General features: G+C 42.2%; 3 protein-coding genes across 3 annotated transcripts; 2 read left to right on the forward strand and 1 right to left on the reverse strand.

Annotated features, from left to right (window-relative positions):
- Positions 1 to 7,703: 7,703 nt before the first annotated feature.
- MELLADRAFT_94485 (uncharacterized protein) lies at positions 7,704 to 9,726 on the reverse strand (the record flags this gene model as incomplete). The annotated part of the gene is made up of 4 exons (XM_007406555.1): positions 7,704 to 7,749; positions 7,811 to 8,401; positions 8,447 to 9,119; positions 9,291 to 9,726. The coding sequence occupies 4 exons, from the start codon at positions 9,724 to 9,726 to the stop codon at positions 7,704 to 7,706; spliced, it is 1,746 nt and encodes a 581-aa protein (XP_007406617.1).
- Positions 9,727 to 14,671: 4,945 nt separating this feature from the next.
- Positions 14,672 to 16,686, forward strand: MELLADRAFT_103516 (uncharacterized protein; the record flags this gene model as incomplete). Its single annotated transcript, XM_007406359.1, has 9 exons — positions 14,672 to 14,727; positions 14,789 to 15,275; positions 15,348 to 15,494; positions 15,559 to 15,612; positions 15,684 to 15,748; positions 15,845 to 16,021; positions 16,107 to 16,228; positions 16,308 to 16,345; positions 16,420 to 16,686. The coding sequence occupies 9 exons, from the start codon at positions 14,672 to 14,674 to the stop codon at positions 16,684 to 16,686; spliced, it is 1,413 nt and encodes a 470-aa protein (XP_007406421.1).
- A 2,994-nt stretch (positions 16,687 to 19,680) lies between these two features.
- On the forward strand, positions 19,681 to 22,184 carry MELLADRAFT_51841 (uncharacterized protein; the record flags this gene model as incomplete). The annotated part of the gene is made up of 11 exons (XM_007406360.1): positions 19,681 to 19,804; positions 19,883 to 20,024; positions 20,104 to 20,185; positions 20,266 to 20,375; positions 20,436 to 20,686; positions 20,757 to 21,067; positions 21,173 to 21,449; position 21,521; positions 21,592 to 21,713; positions 21,810 to 21,853; positions 21,954 to 22,184. The coding sequence occupies 11 exons, from the start codon at positions 19,681 to 19,683 to the stop codon at positions 22,182 to 22,184; spliced, it is 1,695 nt and encodes a 564-aa protein (XP_007406422.1).
- Positions 22,185 to 23,345: the final 1,161 nt, after the last annotated feature.

Genomic DNA, 23,345 nt, shown 5'->3' on the forward strand with positions numbered 1-23,345 from the left:
CCTCGGGCGCGTCTAGCAACCACGGCCGGACGCCCGACTCAACCACCTGCTGGCAGACCAACCCAAACAAATGTTGCGGCAATTGCAGCTCCTGAGTATGATGCGGTGACGGTGGCGGCTTATGAAGAGATAGAGCAAGAATTGCAAGAAATAGCAGAGAATGAAGAAGACGTGATAGTACCTGGGGAGGAAAGGTGCGTGGATCAACCAGTCTCAAAGCCGACAGTTATACTCGAACTGATGTGTAATGGAAAATCGATTCGTGCTTTAGCTGATGCCGGATCCGAGACGAATATCATCTCCGGAAAGATGGTTGACATGCTTGGACTTCGACGTCGACGCCTGGTCAAACCCACCATTGTTGGACTCGCGCTCGATTCAGGTGGGCAAGCGCCCTTGTTAACGGAATTCACAACCCTCCCATTGTTTCATGAAACCTCTGGTCAAAAATTTGAGAGTACTTATGCAAAGATTGGCCAGATGGGTAATTCATATGACATCATACTGGGTTCCCCTTTTCTCTCTCGTCACCAACTTTCTGTATCTTGCGCAAAGAAATCTGTAATTAGTGAAATTTCAGGATTGGATATGTTGGATTTCAGGCAGGAATTGCGATTAAAGAAAGAGTTTGAAGATTCAATTGCGGAGAACGCAGCTGCGAATGAAGAGAGACGTGAGGCAGCCCGTTGGAAAGAGTGGGAGAGTCAGTTGAGAGTGAAAAACGAACCAACCTTAGTCAATCAACTTACACCCTGGAGCATGATCAAACAATCTATCCTGAAGGAGTATCTCGTCGTTTTTCCCGTAGATATTCCAGCGCTTTCTGACGCTGCGGAAGCTAATGGTGAATTTGTTGATGGGACATTCCCTGAGAAGATGCAGGACCCATCATTGAAAATCAGGCATAAAATAGTTTTGACAGACCCAAACGCTGTGGTGAATGAGAGACAGTACCCTTATCCAGCGAAACATATGGGAGCGTGGCGAAAATTAGTGGATCAACATGTTGCGGCGGGACGAATCAGGAAGTCTTCAAGCCAATACGCATCGCCTAGCCTCATTATCCCAAAGAAGGACCCTTCGGAACTTCCAAGGTGGGTGGGTGACTACCGCACCTTGAACAGTGTGACCGTCAGGGACCGTTCACCTCTTCCTAATGTGGACGAGTTGGTCAGACTGGTGGCTACAGGAACAGTTTTTTCAATTTTGGACCAGACGAATGCCTTCTTTCAAACCCGGATGCGTGAAGCGGATATTCCTCTCACGGCCGTGAAGACACCGTGGGGCCTCTACGAATGGTGTGTGATGCCGATGGGGTTAACCAACGCGCCAGCAACACATCAATCTCGCCTCGAAGAAGCCCTTGGAGAATTGATCAATACGGTCTGTGTCGTGTACTTGGATGACATTGTGGTTTTCTCATCTTCCGTCGAAGAGCATGAACAACACGTTCGCATGGTTTTGGACCGCCTACGAGCAGCAAACCTATACTGCAGCAGCAAGAAAACCAAACTCTTCAGGAGCGAGGTGAGGTTCGTGGGACACGTGATCTCTGGTGAGGGAATCAAGCCTGATGATGAAAAAGTGGAGAAGATACGCACATGGGTTTCCCCTAAGTCTTCGAAGGGGGTGAAGAAATTCTTGGGAACGGTACAGTGGATGAAAAAATTCGTGGCGGGGTTGGAGAAGTATGTAGGAAAACTGACCCCTCTGACAAGCAGCAAGCTAGACCCAAAGAAGTTCAAATGGGGTGAGGCAGAAGAAACGGCATTTCAAAACATTAAGCGCATCATGACAACACTCCCGTGCTTGAAGAATGTTGATTTCGACTCACCTGACCCACTTTGGCTTTTCACGGACGCCAGCGGCTTAGGTCTTGGAGCAGCATTATTCCAAGGCAAGGACTGGAAGGCGGCTAACCCAATCGCGTACGAATCCAGGCAGATGTCACCGGCGGAGCGCAATTACCCCGTCCACGAACAAGAGCTTTTGGCGGTTGTACACGCTCTACAAAAGTGGCGGATGCTTTTACTTGGAATGAAGATCAACGTGATGAGTGATCACCACTCTCTTACGTATCTGATGAAACAACGGTTGTTGAGCAAACGACAAGCAAGGTGGATTGAACAGTTAGCGGATTTTGACTTGGATTTTCGTTATGTCAAAGGTGAAGAGAATATGGTGGCCGACGCCTTATTGCGCAAGGATATCGACGAACCCCAGATAGCGGTGGAAACGGTGGCCGCGCTGGCCCTATCTCAAACGTCCCTATCTGACGACTTCCAACAAATGATCCTTCATGGGTACATGACCGACAAGTTCTGTAATGCTGTGCTGGAAGGCATGCCACTCCGCGACGATTGCTACGTGGACAACAGCCTCATATTCATTGATGGCAGGTTACTGATCCCTGGCGGAAACGACCTTCGCGTTAGGCTGATTGACGAGGCACATCGCCGAGTGGGGCACTTGGGTGTTCTTAAGACGGTGGCCATCCTACGTAGTGATTTCTTTTGGCCCAAGATGAGCAAGGATGTAGAGCATCGTCTGAAGTCTTGCGAGACGTGTCAGAAGACAAAGAGCTGCACAACCCTACCTAACGGACGCATGAGGACTCCTGAAGTTCCCCTCAAGCCGCTTACCGATGTCGCCATTGATTTTGTGGGGCCACTCCCTAAGATCAACTCCTACGACATGATTCTCACATGCACCTGCCGGCTCTCGGGATTTACCAAGATCATCCCGACAAACCAATCCGATACTGCCGAGAAAACGGCCTCTCGTTTCTTTGCAGCCTGGTCCGGCACTTTTGGATCACCGTCCACGATCATTAGCGACCGAGACAAGGCATGGTCATCAAAGTTCTGGAAGTCTCTGATGGAACGCCTTAACATTTCGTTTCACAGGTCTTCGGCTTACCATCCACAGGCGGATGGGAGGAGCGAGAGGACAAACAAGACGGTTGGACAAATCCTACGTACCTTCACAGCCAAACGTCAAACTCGTTGGTTAGAGTCCCTTCCGGCGGTCGAATTTGCCATTAACAGTGCCGTGAACGTGGCTACCGGACTTTCCCCCTTCGAGACCATCTTTGGACGTCGCCCTAATCTGTTCCCCTCCGCCGAGTCGACTGGCGACTCTCCTGCTTCCCTTGAGGCTTGGCTACGACTGCGCGAAGGGACCTGGGCCCAAATACGAGACAACCTGTGGGCTAGCCGGGTAGTTCAAGCGCTCCATCATAACAAACGACACTCGGACGTTACATTCAAGATTGACGACTGGGTTTTACTCGACTCAGGTGATTGGCGCGGGAGACATACTGGTGGAGTCGACAAATTGAAGGAACGGTACGAGGGTCCCTATAAGGTCCTGGATACTTTCAATAACGGTCAAAGCATCCGACTCGACTTACCTGACGGCGACAAACGCCACGATGTGTTCAACATTTCGAAGCTGAAGTTGTTCGTGGAACCAGAGGATTTGACACACGGGTCAAATGACCAAAAGTAAGTTCTCACCTAAGTATGCACCGCCGGGCTTTCTACGCCATCATTGTGAAAGAAAACATTACCTTGGCCACGCTGTGAGCATCGAACCGGACCCTTGTGCTGCGTTGTTTTTCTCATAGATTCATCTCGAGACGACACGATGGGCTTCCTCCTCTTGGATTTCCTTTTTTTCCTTTGTTTCTTTTTTCTTTCTCTTTTCAAACCTTCAAGCTTTTTAAGATTTTATTTGTTCTTTTCTTTCTTTTCATTGTGCCTCATTACGAATCACCATCAAGTCACCTCACGCACATTCATCATTGATCTTTCACAACGATAGTTTCCTCCTTTTTCGAATCTTAGTTTTTTTTTTCTCTTCTTTATACATTCTGTTCATCTTTCGAGGTCTCATTGCTTTTCCCACCTCACATCTACTCAAGTCTCTTTGTAGGCAAGGCGTTGTGTAATGACTTACATCATTACACCTTAAAGTTACATACATACCTAGACTTAGGACCTAAGACTGTTTTCATATTTCTTTCAAATTCATCACACACAAATCCTGGCTCCTTAGGGAATACTGAGCTGATCTCATATTTCAATATCTTCGGAGCTAGGTGAGCATTTTGATTAAACACATTTCTCTTATCCTTTCTATCTTTTCATTATTATCAATTGTAGACTGTCCTTAGGGAATACTGAGCTGATCTCATATTTCAATATCTTCGGAGCTAGAAATAAAGATAACATACCTTGGTTCTAGAACTTCGAAGTCCACTCCGTGGCACTTGATCCTCAGCTCCCTCCGAGAAAGAGTTCCTTTAAAATCACCTTCGAGTGAGGACATATCAGTCCTTTACACGTTGCCTTATGAGGATAGTCGCAATCATGAAAAAGGTGCCAGGCTTTAATACCTGACAGGTATGTTCGTATTGTATTTGACTTGATTGGTGGAGAATTACTTGGTTGAGGTTGACCTACTGGGTTCGGGCCAGCCCATATTACGAAATGATATAGGATATTTGGTTCTATTGGCAAGAGCATCGATCTTTGGATTCCTTTCTCCCCAGCAAAGGCGAGTAACTTCATAACTCCAGCATTATAATGTTTTAGAGTCACCGGTGACCAAGAACCTCCAATCATGTACGACTTTACTATATCAGATTTTGACGAGTCAACTCCGTCCGGTCCTTTCAAGAATTCCATAGGTATAAGGACTTGTCGTGGTGATAACAGATATAGGAAAGTTGATTGGTGGTATACCTCGTTGGGTATCTCACACTACCAGAAAGATAATATTTTCTGGGCAGAAAATTAAATTATTGATACACAAAAATATTGAGAGGCCAGGAGGAGAGCAAAAAATGAATAAAAATATGCATCTTGTTCCCTGCGTTGAGAACTTCACTCTGCATATTTTTCCGTATTTTTACAGTCCATATTGATAAGTGTACTAACAATAACCCTTCACAATCATCCAATTACAACCTGTAACAAGCACTGAAATCTGGCTCATCAGTGTTTAGAGAAACTTTTGATTTCTGAAAATACTCATAACTTTTTCAATTCCGGTCTAAAATGCTCGATTTTGGGTGCATTGGTAAGCTGGAATTGTCCTCCAAATAGTTCATAATAGGACCACACAGCATGCTGGTCTGCTAAAAAAGATATCATCTTTTTTATACATTTGTACATACAGATCCATAGAATGCTTTTCATACTACCTACATAGTTCTTGATCTTATGAAAGTTCGAGAGGAAGAGTTCAGCTTTCTAATGCACTTAAAATCGAGTGTTTTGAGGCAGATTTGACAAAGTTATAGGTGTTTTCAGAAATCAAAAGTTTCTCTAAGCACTAATGAGCCAAATTTCAGTGCTTGTTACAGGTTGTAATTGGATGATTATGAAGGTTTATTGTTAGTACACTTATCAATACGGACTGTAAAAATATGGAAAAATATGGAGAGTGAAGCTCTCACCGCAGGGAACAAGATGCATATTTTTATTTATTTTTTGCCCTTCTCCTGGCCTCTCAATATTTTTGTGTATCAATAATTTAATTTTCTGCCCAGAAAATATTATATTTTGTGTAGTGTCAGTCGTTTAGGTAAGATCTCACAACAAAGTTTTCAAACAACAATTTTTTCAGAAACTCATAGGTCCGGTCGGGTCAACTCACGGACTTCTCTCTTGGTATGGGTATGAACAAATGAAAGAGATCATCTATTTCAAATTACTTGTTTCACAACTCCCTGCAAATCCTCAGACAGGTCGATCATCACACAATCGTAAGCTTCCCTCTGATCTTTCCCTCTGGATAATAAATCTGCCAAATTATCCCCTGATTTCACCCTCTTCGCAACTAGATCACAGTGATACTTCTCAAGCAATTTCTGTATAACTTTCCACTCGCCGTTCACCGCACAATCTTTTGATTTCTTGTTGTCTACTGCACCTTGAGATGCCGTATTGTCCGTGAGTACCAGGAATGTCTTCCCACCCACTTCCATAATTTAATTTACCATTATCATACCTAGACGTATTGTGACAGTCTCTGCCCACGCAATATTACGCTTAACCTCTTTCCCCCGATCAAGATTCCAACCTTCTACCAGATCAAATTGAGCCCATTTCTTACCTATTAGTACACCTATTCCTGAAAGTGAAGCATCTCCTACCCAATCGAGGTCGATTGGTACTTGATCAGGTATGATTCTTCTCGGTTCCAAGTCTTTCATCACAGCTTGCCATTCATTCAAATCTTCTCGTACATCGTTTGGGATTTTTCTCTTCGCAGACGCTACTTGCCATTCCGCTTCCCAGCGATGTAAACTAGACATATAACATTTTAAATGTGGTACTATATGTGTCGTATGTACTAATCTCCCGATAAACTTTTGAGCTCTCTTCAAGTTGAACGATTCTTCAGGGTCCAGGAATTCATCTATTTCGCGGGTCCTCTCTTTAAGTTTTTCATCAGGTAAGCGCACCGTCCTTTCTTTCGAATTCCAGATGAAACCAATATATCTCTGTTCCTCTGCAAACTCATGAACCTTTTCCGGATTCAATGCTACCCCCATATCTGAGCTAACTTTTACCACATCTTGTATCGTCACAGGATTTCCTACTTCTTTAATCAGCAAGTTATCATCAACCCATCAAAATGCCGCCGTCAAACCGAATAAAGCTACCATAATAGTCTTCCATAAGTCTGCCGGTCTTCCAAAAACACCACAACCTGCGACCCCTCCGAACTGGATACGTGAGTCTAACCACAACCTTCCACGTAAATCCATAATAAATAGGAATCGCCATTGTGACGGGTGTATTGGAATCTGCCTATAGGCTTTTTCCCAATCGAAGACTGCCAGTAAGTACCTTCCTTTGTGATCCCTAAAGAATCCAGCAATGACCTTGAAATCATCCCACGTTGTTTCAAACTCTTTCTTATCAACAAAGCCATTAACTGACGGTGTTTCTGAATTATTTTGTGGAAAAGACAGATCATTTATTATACGAAATGAACCATCACCGTTTATGACACTGCCCATTGGACTCGATCAAAAGAAACCTATCTTGCGAAACACTTCTTGGTGAGTAAAAGGCCCGAAAATTCGTCTTGCGCGGTGTTCTTTCGCTAACGTGTTCTCAATTTTCTCTGCTGCCTGGGTAGCTGAATCATGATTCGGAGGCGTGAACCACTTCAATCTCCCCAAGGTATGGTTTGGGATCCCTTGATGGAAACCATCACGACAACCCCTTATTACCTCACTAGCGTCACCTCCAACCTTAAACTCTCGTATCAAGGACCTCCATTTCTGTAGATTCAAGTCGCATACTGCTAGCTCCGGCGGCCATTTTGCCTCGTAGAACCTCCCTGAATTCACATACGGTAGAAGTCTCACAACTTGGTCTTCTGTCTGTTTCATCTGTGGCAAAGCACTTGGACTCCTTACTTCACTTTGCCAGTCAAAACTAAACCAAACGTCAAGAATAGGGAAGGGAATCATGGTGAGTCAGAATCAAAACTTTTCTCAAGGCCATCACTGCGTTCTGATTTATTTCATTAATTCGAACAGAAGAACAAAATCTAAGCATCACAGGAGGTAACATATTCTTCTCTATTGGATGATAATCACCCAACTGAACACTGTCACGGTGTCAAACTGACCACCACAGGCCAAGAGTCACATATCAAGAAAGAGGTGTCAACATGCCCTAACCGGGAAGAACTTTTTGTTCAAATCCAACGTAACAGGTACGTCTCATGTGACAGTAATTGAAGTAAGAAATTTATACAGTCTCCGTGCATCCAAATGGCTTACTTTGCCTTTCCTCCGCCACCATATTTAGGACCAACTACGTCACGGTCACCCCCTCTGTGATCTTCGCGTCCTCCATCTTTACGCCAAGATCCACCACTTTCAGCTCCTCGGGCATCATAACGCTCCTCCCTATTACTCCCGCCATTATACAATCCACCTCGACCTCTACCACGGACGTTACGACCTCCACCACGGCGGTCCTCGTAATGGTGATAGCCCGAACTCCCAGGTCCGTCGTACACTGGCTGACTCGCATAAGGGACATGTTGATTTTGGTAAGGAGAATGGTTGGAGTGTTGGTTCGCGCAAGCCCAAGATCTAGCGTTCGGTTTACCTAGGTGGTTAGGATGGCTCAGATGGGAGTTGGCGATGGTACCGTTTTGGACAACACTATGAGTGATCAATTCACCGGATATCGGATTGATATTTGACTTGCACTCGAAGTCGGCATATGGATTGATGTCGCCAAACCTGGGTTGGAAGCCGTTAAGGCGTTCACTATCCATACGGGCATTTTGCTCAAAGGTCTTGTCACATATGGCCGGGTTTGCAAGCCTTCCATCTTTGTTTCTGATTGTCATCACAGTTGTTCTGACAGCTTGGTCGTAACGAAAGGCCATCGGCCAACATAATCACTCTGCCTTGATTGCCAAAACGTTCGCTTTGTGGATTAGGAACTTGTCGGCCAGTTTCCCGTGGTCGTAATACCATAAGTAGGCCACAAACAGGTCAAAGGCTGTTACCCATTCTCCAAATGTCATTTTCCATTCCTCTGGAACATTCAACCCAGTATAACGAGTCTCGTCCTTATCTTTCGCATTTTTGGGTTTGATTCTAAGCAAGTCTTGTCGCAACCAGACGGGATTGAAAATAGAAAGGGGGACATAGCCATCCATGGGTCTCATCTTATCGTCCCAGTACTTCGATAAGGCAACTAGACCATGAGTTTGGATACCAGCCTTGCCGACTTCAGCTTTCTTCTTAGTGGTCAATTCTGCTGAGTCTTTGTTAACTTCATCTGCTTCCTTTGTCAGATCTACGACTTTCTTCTTAGCCGGCACAGTGACACTGGCTGCTGGGTTTGACGCTGGCAATACAGACGCTGCCGTAATAGCGGTTGATGATCTTTGGTTTGGATTGCCCGAAGCTGGTTCTTTCGGAACGGCCGACGTAACACCCTGCCTCGCAGGCGAAGACCCAATCGGGTTATTGACGACAATTAAACCGTTCGCCAGGAGCCAAGAATTCAAACCCCTCGGAGGGCTCTCTCGTACGGCTGTGATGGTGTTCCTACGAGTTGGTGATCGCACTTAACCAACAACAAAGGGTAGAACAAATTCATAATCTTAGTTATATTGAACTCTCTGCCAAGCATTTTGAGGCATCACATCTAGTGGCAACACTTCATAGTGGATCAATCGGGAAAACATCGCTCATTGCGGCATCACCATAGGTGGGTAATGTGTCTCTGACGGCTTACAGGGTTGTGTAATGACTACGTTGTCTCGTGCGATGATCCCAGCAGAGTACAGAACCGATGTTCCAGTATTAACTTGAGGGTCAACAACTACCTCACTTGCCGGTTGAGCAGAATTCTGACTGTTAGAACTAGCGTCTTGTGCCGATGGTGCCGGTAAAGGTGGGGGGGGTGGTTCGTTTCCTCCAGGAACCGTAAGTGTAACCACCGGTGTCACGACTCCGTCATTCGATACCTGGGTAGCATTCCGACCAGAGGACACTCCGTTACGACGTCCACGTCCGCGACCTCTCCCACATTGGTTAGTTGTGGCCGGACTGATTACTACGGGTTCCGAGTCTGGGGGTGGTACTGATCCACCTCTTAGTCTATCACTTGATCTCCTCATCATCTCATTGAATTTTTCTGTGTTAGAATTTTGGTTTGTTGGGTTCGCCATGATCAATTAATGATGTTTAAGTGAATATGATTTCGAAAATGAGAAGACAAGCTAAAGGAGCTTGTGTCGTGAGAGAGAGAGAAGAGTTGATAGGACTATTTTCCAGACAGGGGCGTGGGATAGCGGAAATGGGGAATTGACGCGGAGAGAAATTTCTCCTATGAGGTTAGAAATTTCCACCTTGAGTACCTCCAGGTATGCGTCTAGGAAATTCCCGCTCACCGGTATCGGGATATTCCTGTATTACCCATAATCCGACATACGCCCTGTCTCGTGGAAAGAGACGGTACCGTCGTGCCTTTGGGTACCGTCTACCATTTCACTACTGCTGCATGATCAACTCCACCTTTATTATAGATGATAATATTGTCCTATACAAGCTTTTAGAATGTCTTGTAAAAAATGCAAACATCCTGGAGCTCCAGTGGACCAAATGGCATTGTCAGTGGTTTGAATTGGCCGTACTTGCACATGAGCACTAGGAATTTTTCAGCATCTAATAATAAATTTACAAGCTCCATTTTCAACAGGAGAGGGTATTTTTTCTTCACCGTGACGGCATTGAGTTTCCTATAGTCAAAGCATGGTTGTAAATTACCACCCTTTTTGCCTGTGAATAGTACCAGAGCCACCCATGGTGCAGTAGTTCTTCAAATGGTGCCATTCAAAAGTCCTTTCTTCAGCATTTCTGATACTTCAATTTCTTCTGGTGACAAGTGGATAACTTTTCCAGCCTGTGGAGTTGCACCAGGAATGAGGTTGACCTTGAAATCATATGGTCTGTGTGGCCCATACCGGAATTGCTCCGCTCCTTATAGTGGTTGCGGAGCAATAGTGGAGCACTCAAGGCCTCCACTATATATACCAATATATATAGCGGGGCCTTCTCTCAGCACACAAGTAGGGAAAAATCTCATAGCAGAGCTTTTGCTCTGCAACTTTCCTGGACTGCATTTCCTGTGCTATATGCAGAGGAAACCCACAAAAACCCTGTACCCATTTGCAACACTCAATCTCAGCTCCAATTCCTACCACATGAATCACCTCACAAACTCCATCATTTAAAATATGTGCAGCAGCACCAATGCAACATTTCAAACAACAGGAAACAGTTTCATATTAATCAATTTTTACAAAAGCAATCTTAAAACAAGCCTACTTCAAAGAAAATTCAAACCCTAGTACAAATTGATTAACACAAACACCTTCTTCTGGATTCAACCCAATTATCTCTTCCATCAAGCCTATTCCATCCAAACAAATCATAAATAATAGATTACCAAACCTTAGACATGAAACAAGAGATTTTTTAGGTACTTCAAATTTGGATCAAACTGTTTTAGAAAGACATGAGAGTTTGAGTTTGCATGATAAGTTAGGTATCTAACTTAGGTATCAAGAGGCAATGGCATTGAACATCAAGAAAGTCATCTTGAATAATAATCAAGTTTATCACCTCAATCTAATGAAGGGTTAGATGGGTGCAAACATCAAACTCCTGGAGCCAGTCCATCTAATTATTGGAAAAGAGAACAAGAGAACAATCAACAAGACAAGCTTGATAGACATCAAGATTGGTATAGGGATTTAGATTCATTGGATTTGAATGTGAATCTTTTGAATCAAGGCAGAAACAACACTGGACCAATTACAATAAAAAAGTGTCAGAGAAGCTGGTAGCGTAACTTTTTCACACATCTAATGGGACACTTTCTGTTAGATGTGGTGATCTATGCTGCCAGATCCTGGAGTTTGTGATAACTTTGTATAGCTACGTTTGTAGTGGTAGCTGGATTTTTACATCTACACTAACAGTCATCAAGATCTGATTTTAGCGGTTAGCTTTGGTTAGCGTACCCCTACACTGATTTAAGGACTTCACCCCCTGAAGGTGAAAATACCTGACATAGATTGATGTTGAGATGAGGAGCACATTCTGTGAGTCAGTGTGAGTTCTTTGATTGATATTCCCAAATTGCACTTCTGTCTCTCTCCCTGTTTGAGTTCAGATTTCATTTTCAGAAACGTGCCCAAGACTTCAACTTGATTGTTCAACTTAATTCAACCTATGAAAAGCTATTCAGACTCCAGTTACATTGTACTTAGCAAGACTTTTTAACAATCAGCTCTTTATATTCATTATAAGATTTCTATCAATCCTACATGATCCACCTCACCAGTCCATTTCTTATTGCTTATCACCTAAATTGCTTCATCCTCATCAATCAGTTGTTGGTCTGACCTTCTACCTATTCCCCATTTTGCATTGCTATTATTGGTCTTAAGGATTTTGTTGAGGCTTTTTATCAGCTGGGGGATGGATGTTACCTCTCCAGAAATATTTTTGGGCTCCTGCTGGTTCAGTGTGAGAGAAGCGTCAGACTTTGGGTGTAGGCTCTGTTTAGGTGGAGCACAATTGCTCTGCTGATTATGTTTTGGTGCTTGGGTTGATCCTGGAGCATGTTTTGATGCAGCTAAGGCATAAGTTCCTTTTGGATGGTGTGTTGTTGGTTGTTGCTGCTGGTTTGGGATAATAGCAGACACCAATTTTGCCATTTGGTTGGTAAGTGTGTCAACTTCTTCTGACAGCCCTTCATGTTGGAATTCAAACTGTGCGTCTGATGCAAAGGAAGATGGGGTAGGAGCTGTTTGGCAACTTGGATCAAACACTACATGTTGTGCTTCCATGATGTTTGCCTGATCTTGGATCAGTCTGGCGACCATGAGGATGTCAGCTGCCAACTATATGTCAACATTGACCAACTTCATGTGTTTTGATTTTGATACCAGAGCAGACTTGGATATGTCCAAAAGCTTCTGGACCAAAATGTCAAGTGGTTTTGATGCGTCTCCGGATCCACCTGGGAACAATCTAGCAATACTGATTGAATGAGGGGTTCTGCTTATGTCCTTGGCCTCATTGTGAGGGCTGGGCAAGGGGGCTTGTTGTCTATGTTGTTTTATTGAGCTCTTGTGTTTGAAACAGGACCAGTGAGAGCTTGATAGGGGATTGTGACCCTATCAAGGGTCTTCAAGGGTGGTGGACATGTCTTAGGTGTGCTTGTTGGTGTCTGGCCCATCAGGTCAGACCAGACCAAACCATCCATTGCATTGCCATACAATTTTTTTTCTTGAAAAATGCTCTTGATTTCGCATATTGCACTAATTCTCTATATATATACTACTGTATAACTGGAGGAATTACAAATTCTGGTGAATTTTCTTTTGTACCAGACTATCAAGCCTGGGCAATAGACTCTAAGTGGAAAAACATGCCCCATAACAATGTACAAAGCAATTTGGAAAGGAGATATAGAAAGGAAATAGCATAGGTAACAATGTATCATTATGAAATGAATTATCCAAGTATGTTTTTATATGGGTGAATCTTCTAGTGTCTTGTATAAACTGAGCCAAGTATGGGAAGACTTGGGGCGTGTCTAATAGTGCAGCAGCTAAATTTGTATTGATTTTGATCTTCTCCGTTTTCAGTTTTCTTCTGAATGCTTGGTGTTGTTTTGAGTATTTCTTGCAATAGATCAGGAAGTGGGTGGGTGTTTCAATTGCTGAGCATCCTTCACACCTGTTTCTTTTGGAGACACCTATTATGTGTAGGTGTTTCTTCAATGGGCAATGGCCACATCAAAGTTGAAATATTGCCGCTGTGTGTCCTTTTTCTAAATTGTTCAATGCATCAGCTATCCATGGTCCTTTGGTTTTGTATGGAGCTTTAGTAGAACCTGCTCCCCTGGTACAAAATAGACCCCTCGTGTGGCAAAGCAGACCCCCTAGGCTGAAAGGTAAAGTCATGTGTTTGGATTTGCCTTCCGCTGTGTCTTTTGCCGCTTGGTCTGCTTGTCGCCATACAATGACTTGTCATCCCAAGCGGTCAATCCACCCTGGATATGTATTGGGGTCCGGGGGTCCTTTGTCCATCAGAACACGCAACAAAGATAGAAAGAGGGTGGTAAGTGAGATGAATTCCAGCTACCCTACGCAGAGTCTCGGGAAATCTCCAGCTAACCAAATTTTGGCCTTGTAGCGTAGTGTAGAGGTGCCAAAATCAGCTGCAGTAGCTCGTAGTGTATTGTAACTTGACAAGCTACACTATCATAAGGGTCAGATTTTGTTAACTTCATACAGCTACACTACACAAAACACACGGTAGCGTGTTGTAGCGTAGTTGCCTCAGCGCTGGTTAAGCTTAGCTTCATACTCATCTTCATTTCATTGAGGTGGAGGCTTTATTCATCGAATGAACACAAACAAGATGTACAACCAAAGAGAGAAGCAGGTCAAACGTGCAAATGTACTCTTTGTTGACATGTAGAACGTGATTTGCACGACAAGGAAAATCACGGTAAACTATCTCACCGAAGAATGACTTTGTAGGACGTAAAAGGGACACGGAAGAAGGGTCAACCATACCTACCAAACTTTCAGCATCAATAGGAATTGTGTTTGCCCGTTGATCATGAGTTGCTATCAGTGAATGCTACAGAGGTGAACAAAGAAGAACAATGAATTCGGAGTAAGGTATTACGCAAATGACATCCTTGAAAACGTTCTTCATCAATGTTTGTCCTTCAGTTCTGAATGAATGCTGGTCGACAACGATTCATGACCCATGACCACGCACGCCCACGGGCCCTTGTTTGTTTCACGGCTTAACTTCAGTTTTCCCTGCAGTTGGCTATCACATCATCACGTCGACATTGGGCTTGACCGATAAATCAGGCGAAGCGCTGAGACTTTGTTCAATTAGAGACCGTTATTATAGTGCCCTGTGAGTTCGAACTTCCGAAGATCCCCCCTGCTGTGAAAGCCTTCCCATTGGTTTGTTCTAGTGGAGACAGATGATCAGAGACACATTGTCATCTTCAAGGAGTAGAAGCGTCTTCATCGGTGAGCGTCTCCACTGCGTATTTATCAAAATATCAAAATCATGCCATCTCGATCCCTTCCCTCCCAAGTCTCAGTTCTTATTGTTGGGGGTGGCCCGTGAGTGGTGGTCCGCTTTCTATCGAATGCTTATTGCCAAACTGATCAATCTTACAAACAGCACCGGTCTTGCTCTTGCATGTACTTTAATCAACAAAGGAGTACCTTACTCTTCGGTTCTCATTGTCGATAAAGAGTCTGCCACTCATCAAGAAACTCGCCGCTACCAGAGTCGTGCGACAGCAATCCATTCACGAACGCTAGAGTGTCTAGAAGAGGGCGTTGATGATAGTACTTCTCCATCACCCACGAGACCTACTGATGGCGAGCCTCTTGATTTGTTACCTTTGGATGAAACTATCAAATCTACCGTTCAGACGATCCTTAATCGAGCTAGGATTGTTGATACGTTGCGCATCCGTGAACCGAATCAATCGAAAATCATATTGGAAACCTCACTCAGTCTTCTCGAATCGGAAACCAGATATCCATTCATAACTGTTCATCCGCAGGGAAATACCGAAACAGTCCTTGAAGCTCGTCTAAATACTCTAGGAGGACAATTACAACGCGAATGGTCATTTGAGAGCTTCACTACTGATGACGAGGTAAGCTGAACTGGTTTGATAGATAACGAGAGAAGCTTAAATTGCAACCGAACTGTGTTCTGTGATGTCCAGACTAAAATCGGAGCACCCGTCAAGGTGAAGCTATTACATATTAGTGGAGAGTATGCCGAGGTAGAGACTACCATCCTGGTGGGCGCCGATGGGGCTCGCTCCAAAGTCCGCACAGCTAGTCAAATCGAATTTCTTGGATACTCTTATGTGCGTATAGAGCTTTTGTTTTAATGATTCTGAACATCTCATTGAGAATTTTTCGAATTGAAAGCCTCATACACTGGCTCTTGGGGATGTCAAATTTAAATCACCAAATTGGCCATATGTGAGTGCTTTTATTACCTGTGGTAATTCTTTTCTGATCTAACGTGGGTTTGACACATCTATGATCACAAGTTCATGGAAGAAGGTTGGAATGGTTATGAAGGGTCTCAATTCTGGGGTAGTAATGGCTGGCTACTGTGAGTATCATGCGCAAGACATGTTCAAAATAATTCGTACAAAATTGATTGACTACAAGTTATTTTGTAAACTTTTTTTTTGATAAACCGTTCTAGATTCATCCCACTTCCCGATAAATCTGTTCGTATGGTTGCTGATTTCCAACCTATGAGTGATTTGAAAACGGAGAATAAACATGGGGAGTATCGAAAGGGTCCTACTCAAGCTGAACTTCAGGAATTTGTGAACAAGCGTGGACCTAAGGTGATGTCAGATGATGAACCCAACAAAATGTGAGCATTTCGAGAGAGCTTTGAAAGAAATTGCGGTATACTTGTTCTGTGATTAGATAGACTTACCAACTCCTCCGAATTTTAGCATCGAGGTTAAGTGGTCTAGTACTTTCCAAATCTCACATCGGATTGCTCCTTCTTTCATTAAAGGTCCTGTATGTTTGATTGGAGATTCTGCTCATATTCACGCTCCAGCAGGAGGGCAAGGTGATCATACACTGAATCAGAAGTCTTGATTTATGCATCTACACACTGAAGCTCTTTGTCCTTTTTGCTTATCTTCTAGGAATGAATATAGGAGTGCAAGACGCCGTGAGCCTTGGTGTGAGTGAAATTGATTATCTTGACCTCTGAAACTGCAAAGGCTTGGAATAATGAATATATTCATTCATCTATAGATAACTCTCAGCGAATTTTTCCATTCATCATCAACTATAACAGATGAATCAACTTTAATGCTTACTGACAAACTCAATCAATGGGCATCAAAACGTCATGAATTCGCCACTCAAGTTCTTAAACTTTCAGATAAATTATTTCGTACTATTACTTCACGTAATTGGTTTTTCATTTGGATTAGAAACCTGATTTATCCGATTTTGGCATGGTTTCCTAAGCTTATTAAAAAACAACTTAAGCAGATTGCTGGATTGAATTATCGTTAGGGATAGTTTTTTTTTCTTTTGAATCTTTTGTTTTTGATATCATCTGTGTTTGTATCTGATGTGAGCTTATTGAGGAATGTATTATGTGGATCAAGAACAATATCATTTGGTTAAGCATACCTATGTAAATCGGCAACCGCACCACTGTAGAACTGAATAATAATACACCTGCAATAGTGAATGGGACCTGATTATACAGTCAATTTGATTCTTGATCCCCATAAACCTTCTCTGATACAACAAGACTCATTTCATTCAACTTGATTCTTCCTCAATACCTAGTTCTGTTACCTCCTTTGATCGTTCCAGTCATCATTTCTTGCTGATTAGTAAATCCTTTTGTATATCTTGTCAGTGGTATATATTTGGGTTTCCTGGATTGAAACACTTTGACATCAGTAAGATAGATTACCAATGTCCTCTTTTTGGGTGAAGTGGGATTACACTTGAGTTTGGGAAGATGAAAGAGGCATGATGTTCACATTTAATCAATTAGCTATAGTCTCTTCCCATGATAACAATAGCAATCTGATTTTTGTTGCTTTGAGGTTGGTGAATCATTTGGTTGAAACCGTTTGTAATTGTTTCTTTTTGTATGATTGAAATATTCCAATTTTTGAGTCACAAACACTCATTTATTCAACTTGATTTTTTATCAGGAAAAATCATTGTTTTTAAGATCTGGTGTTAAGTGACTTCCTTTCTTGTATAAGCATTGTTGACATGTGAAAAGCTTATATTTCACAAAAACAGACATACACATGATTGATCATTGCATTTGATAGTGGTGCTCAAAGTTGACCCAGTTGACTTTTTGGCTGTGAGATGTCAACAAATGTCAACTTGATACACAAAGTTACTGCCAATTTGAGCACCACTAATAGCCACTAATGCATAAAATGACTGAAAATGCAGATTTAATGTATTTCCAATTGCTCGCTGCCCTAAATTTAATCACTTTTATCACACAAAAATCAAGCTCAACAAAGCCCCTCACAAGTGTGTTGGCCATGCCCCCAAACAGGGACTTAGGACATACTCAAGTTTTTGGTGTGAGTAGGGAAGCTCCAAGACTTCAATGTATTTTTCAAAATTTCCCTCCACATCTCTCCACAAAAAAAATGTGTATTGTGTATTTGGCAAAAGTGCCATGCAGCACACATATGAGCTCCAATCTCAATTCCCAATAGGGGTTGCTTTGAGGTTGAACCCATAAAGGTTGGACAGATACTCATAATTTGTCATTTTTTGTGAAATGCCTTTGGGAGAGTGGTTTTGAGAATGTTCAGCTAGTTCAGAAATTTTGCTGCATGTGAGTGTGCCAATTCCAAGCCAGCTGTGTGAGCTTGGTCTTGAAGCTGGATGGTTCTTTTCTGAAAAAGAGCAATACATGTTACATTTTTGACCAAAATGTAATGTTTAGTCATTCAGATTCAGCCACATTGGAGATTCTCTATGAAGGACCAACTGCACTTTTGGAGCTGGCACTATTGGACAGCTATTGGACATAATCTTGGCAAATGTGGTGACTTCATCAACACCTCTGTCTACAATTATTATCTAAGCAAGTCTCTTGATTGACTCTTTGCTGCAATTTGGTCACTATTGATCTTATAAGTTTTACCACACACTAGCTTGCAGAGAACCCACCCTGGGCCTTTCAGTATAGATTAAGGCCCACAATGGGCAGCCTCCAAATGTACATAAGTTTTGTTCTTTGTCTCAACCAGGTCCCGCAGTCCCTGTTGCTGTTATACAATTTTTAAGTGTCTAAGGGCCCGTTCGGCTGGAACCCAAAAACGGTTTTTGGTCAAAAGCACCACCAAAGCCAAAAACCGTTTTTGGGTCAAAACAGTTTTTGATTTTCATCAAAAACACAGGCGTTCGGTAACTTTGTTTGATCAAAAACAAAAACCGTTTTTGATCAAAAAATCTTCAAGTTTGAAAAACAGCCCTGAGGCTGTTTTTGAGACCAAAAAGTGTTTTTGCCCTTATTTGCCCCTCCATTTTGATCTTTCTTTGACCTATTTGGTCGACTGTTCGGTAAATGAAAAAGCCGAATTTTGAGTTTTTCAATCCGCCCCTTGAACGAAAAATCGTTTTTATGTAACGAATTTTTGGAAAACCAGCCGAACGGGCCCTAAACTTCTGAGCAAAGGCAATCAAAAAAAACATGTATACAATTCATGAAGTCCTCTCAAAAGCGTAATGCCGTGATCAACTCTGCTTGAGTTAAACACTAGGTCTTGATCCCATGCCTCATGTGCGCGTTGGATGGACCGGAAGCTGAATACGAAATATAGCCGTTTTTACGTTTCAAGCATGTTTTTTTAGCTCTGCATCCGGTTTAGAGAAAAGGGCGCGTTGGAGATGCTCTTAGCAACGGATAGGAATCATTTTTCAGATATATAGCTCCTGACATACATGCAGCTTCTGTGCTTTAAGGAGGACATCTCCATCATATAGGAAATGAATCAAAGTAAAGCGTGTTGCTTCAGCAGGTATCAGGCTAAAAAAAGGAAAAAATACCTCGGAGTTGTTCCGGATTTGCGCGATGCTCCTGTTATTCAGCTGTTTGAACTTTGAATTGAATCGAAGTTCATTGAGTTTGATGCTGTTTGATGATGATGATTGCTGGTTTGACATTGTGTTGTCGAAATGACGATAAAATGACGTAACCGATCAGAATGATCGATGGATGATTAAGTACTTAAGTAGATACAGATACCTAAGAAGATTTTCAAAGTTTCAATTGATTTCACGTTACAGCTTACCAAATTTCATCATTCACCATCACGGAGCATCACGGTCACCAAGGACCAAGACCACCAAACTCAAAAGTCAGAGTCAATCTTGATTCTTAGTCAGATCCAGTCAAATTCAAATTCAAGGAAATTAACTGTTTACCATCTCATCTGTTCATTCGACCGTTTCTCTTTCCTTTCTTTCTTTCTCTTGACCATTTGAAGATTGTAGTTCAACTTCCTATCAATCATGGTTCCTCCTGGTTCCACAAGAAGGCGAAACGAAAGTACTGGTGTAAAGGAATCTAATAAATCTATTGGTGACTTTGAAATCGTCAAAACCCTTGGTCATGGTAGCTTTGGTAAAGTTAAACGTAAGTCTTTTGGTTTCGCCGCATAAACTACCTTCCTTGAAGACATACTCAAGTACTTTACTTTATCTCTGTCCACAGTTGCTAGACATAAGCTCACTCGACTTCATGTGGCAATGAAATTCTTATCCAAAAAGAAAATTCTTACTCAAGAAATGAGAGATCGTGTTAAACGCGAGATTGAATATTTAAGTTTTCTTCGACACCCGCATATCATCAAGCTGTCGGTATCTCATCATTCATTCATCACATGGACGACCAGGATCTGATGCTTTTTTGATCGGGCGGTTTATGCGTCCTAGGTATGATGTTATTCAAGATAACACGGATATTGTGATGGTGATCGAATATCTCAAAGGCGAATTGTTTGATTACATAGTTCAAGTACGCCAACATTCTACTGTTTCCCTCTCATTCTGTTCATCGCATGACCTTAACTTCTGGTTTCTTTCTACGTCGATTAGGTCGGGAAGATGCCAGAGCAAGACGCTCGTCGGTTTTTCCAGCAGATCATCTGCGCAGTTGAGTATTGCCATATCCACAACATCGTCCATCGTGATCTTAAGCCTGAAAAGTATGTCATTCAACTACCATTCTGTTCTTTTCACACCGTTATTTACTGACTGCTTTGTAGCCTCCTACTCGATCATAATCTCAATGTCAAGATTGCCGATTTCGGACTTTCAAATATCATGAGGGATGGTGACTTCCTCAAGACTAGTTGCGGTAGCCCTAACTATGCTGCACCCGAAGTGATCAGTGGAAAGCTTTATGCCGGACCAGAAATCGACATTTGGTCATGCGGCGTGATCTTGTTTGTGATGCTTTGTGGACGGTTACCATTCGATGATGATCATATCCCCATGTTATTCAAGAAAATCAATAGTTGCGCACTGTTACCGATCTTTTTTCCAAGCTGCACATACTAATCATAGTCCTTTTCTATTTCAAATAGGTGGTTTATATTCTCTCCCTCCTCATCTTTCACCTGGGGCTAGACATTTGCTCAGCCGGATGTTAGTAGTAGATGTCAACAAACGTATTACAATTCCCGAGATACGAAAGCTTGACTGGTTCAACGAGGACCTGCCCGAATATCTCAAGCGCGACAATCGTCCCGCAAATACAAGCCCCGATGAATCTCGCAAAAGCAGTGTATCTGAATCTGTAGAACCGGCACCTTCACCTTGCCATGACTTCGAGGACTCGGCCTCTAGTGATTCGAATGAGATACATATTCCTGGTCTCGGAATTTTAGATCCCAGAGTGATAAACGACCTCTGTAATCTGATCGGTGATGGCATCACGGCCGATGATCTATACAACATTTTGGTCAATGACTTGGATAAAAATATCAAGATATCTTATCAGCTTGCTCGTGATTATCGACGAATGAAAGAAGGAACTACTCATCTTGATGAATTTCCATCTGAGTCATCCGTTACTCGATCAAGCTCATTGAAAACCCGAAACCTTTCCTCATCCACCGGCCATGGAAATGTAACCAACACTTCACCTGAAATCCTCCTCAACCAGCCCTTGGAGGAACCTGAAATAGTACCATCATTCATCAGAGTCTTACCCCACACTTTGCCCAATTTCGAATCCACTTCCGATCAGGCGGGAGGATTGAGTAGACTTCGTCAGAGTTTACTTAACTATCAGGCATCCCCTCTCAATACGACCAACAAACCTCTGACACCTGCTGAGCCCAGTAAGGGTGATGATAAACGATTAGGTGCGGGTGGTGTACATCAGCTGCCAAGGACCCGGACGAAGAAGACGCCAAGGACGAAATGGCATTTTGGGATTCGATCAAAATCACCACCTATGACAGTGATGTTAGAAATCTATCGGACACTTCAAACTTTGGGGTTTGAATTCAAACGTAAAGAAAACGACCTTCCACCGGGTGATGAGGAAAAAGAAGGAGATCGTGTAGAATCTGAGGGTGAAAAACGAAGAAGGAGAAGGAAGGCAGACGATGATAAAGTGAAAAGGGCCCAAGATCTGTATTTTATTGAGACTCGATGCCGGCTCGACGATGTAATGGTATGTAGATCAATTATCACGGCTGCGCTGATGTTCTCGATGCTGTTATTGTCACGGAATCTGACTTCGTGTGTGGATTTCGGTCTATGTTTCCGAACAGGTTCGAATGGATCTACAATTATACCAAATCGAAGTTAATAATTACTTAGTGGATTTTCGAAATCTAGGATATAAATTGATTCGACCAACAGATCGGGGAGATTCTGATTCTCAACAGCAATATGAATACTTACAAGAAGAAAGAAAAGGAGCTGCTTCTAGTCCATTTCTTTTTTTAGAATGTGCTTGTAGATTGATAGTCGAATTAGCAGTTGGGCCACCTGATTCATGATCTGATCAAAGATCAGCGGAGTTGTATTGAATCGTTCAGGAGTTTTTTTATCGTTTCATTTTATTTTTCAATTCATATGTGATCATCCGCATTGTGTATCTGTTCCTGTTATAACTTACCTTCAAAGAAGGAGATATTTCTATATATCAAATGTGTTGTGTTGTTATCAGTACAATTGTTTGAAAACGTTTTTTTGTTTTCCGAATCAGTTACAGTAGTCGTAGTTATTAAGGAGTATATGAGCAAGGTTTATCTTTTTTCGTATCGGTCTTTCATTTTTTCCCCCTTTTTTTCGGATTATTACTATCTCCCCTCTCAATTCTCATTAACCAAAAAAGCCCTTTTCTTTCATCTTTTTCTATCTATGTCTTCTTATTACTAGAGAATAGCTTCCTTATGGTTTTTTCTTAGATCGGTTTGTTTTGTTTTTTTCTCTCCTCAAATTAAAGAGATGTGTGTAATATATATCTTTAGGTCTTGTATTTTTTGTTCCATTGGTTTGTTTTTGACTTTCTTTCTTTTTTTGTTTTTGTTTTGCAAAGTATTCATATATATCTTAAAGGGAAATTTATAGATGGCTTTGAGCTCTTGATTGTGTTTGGTAACAAAGAGAGCATCAATATAAGATACTTGTGGTTTTTACATGAAGATGGGTGAGAATTGTTGGATCAACTTGATAATTAGGATCTTACTTGATAATTACTCTTGCTTTTTTCAACATTTCTTGTATGTACAAGTTTATCATGTCCACTTACTTTGGGTATATGATGAGAAGCTGTGAGGAACAGGCTTTTCTTTCTTTGGTCCTTGAGTTCTCAAGTAATCATTATTTTGAGAAGACAGAAGTTAGTGCTTAAGACTTGACCATAATTCTTCAGTTCTTCAGTTTTTTCTGCAACAGGTCATATCTTGAAGTACAGCCCTTTGCATAATTGATGACTTTGAAGAAAAAAAAACCTTGAGTTTTCAAATAAAGAACCTTGAGTTTTGTCAAAAAGCTGCTGAGTTTTTCAAAAAGTCAGTGAGTTTTTTTTGCAAACCTGGCTCAGTAAGTCTAAAAGAGAAAGAGCTCACTCAGTTTTTGAAAAACTCAATGAGTTTTTGAAAAAAACTGAAAAAAACTCGCAGGTTTTTTTGAAAACTCAAGTGTTTTCTCTTTTT

Source organism: Melampsora larici-populina (genome assembly GCF_000204055.1).
Source record: "Melampsora larici-populina 98AG31 unplaced genomic scaffold MELLAscaffold_6, whole genome shotgun sequence".
In the NCBI taxonomy this organism is placed as follows: Eukaryota; Fungi; Basidiomycota; class Pucciniomycetes; order Pucciniales; family Melampsoraceae; genus Melampsora; species Melampsora laricis-populina.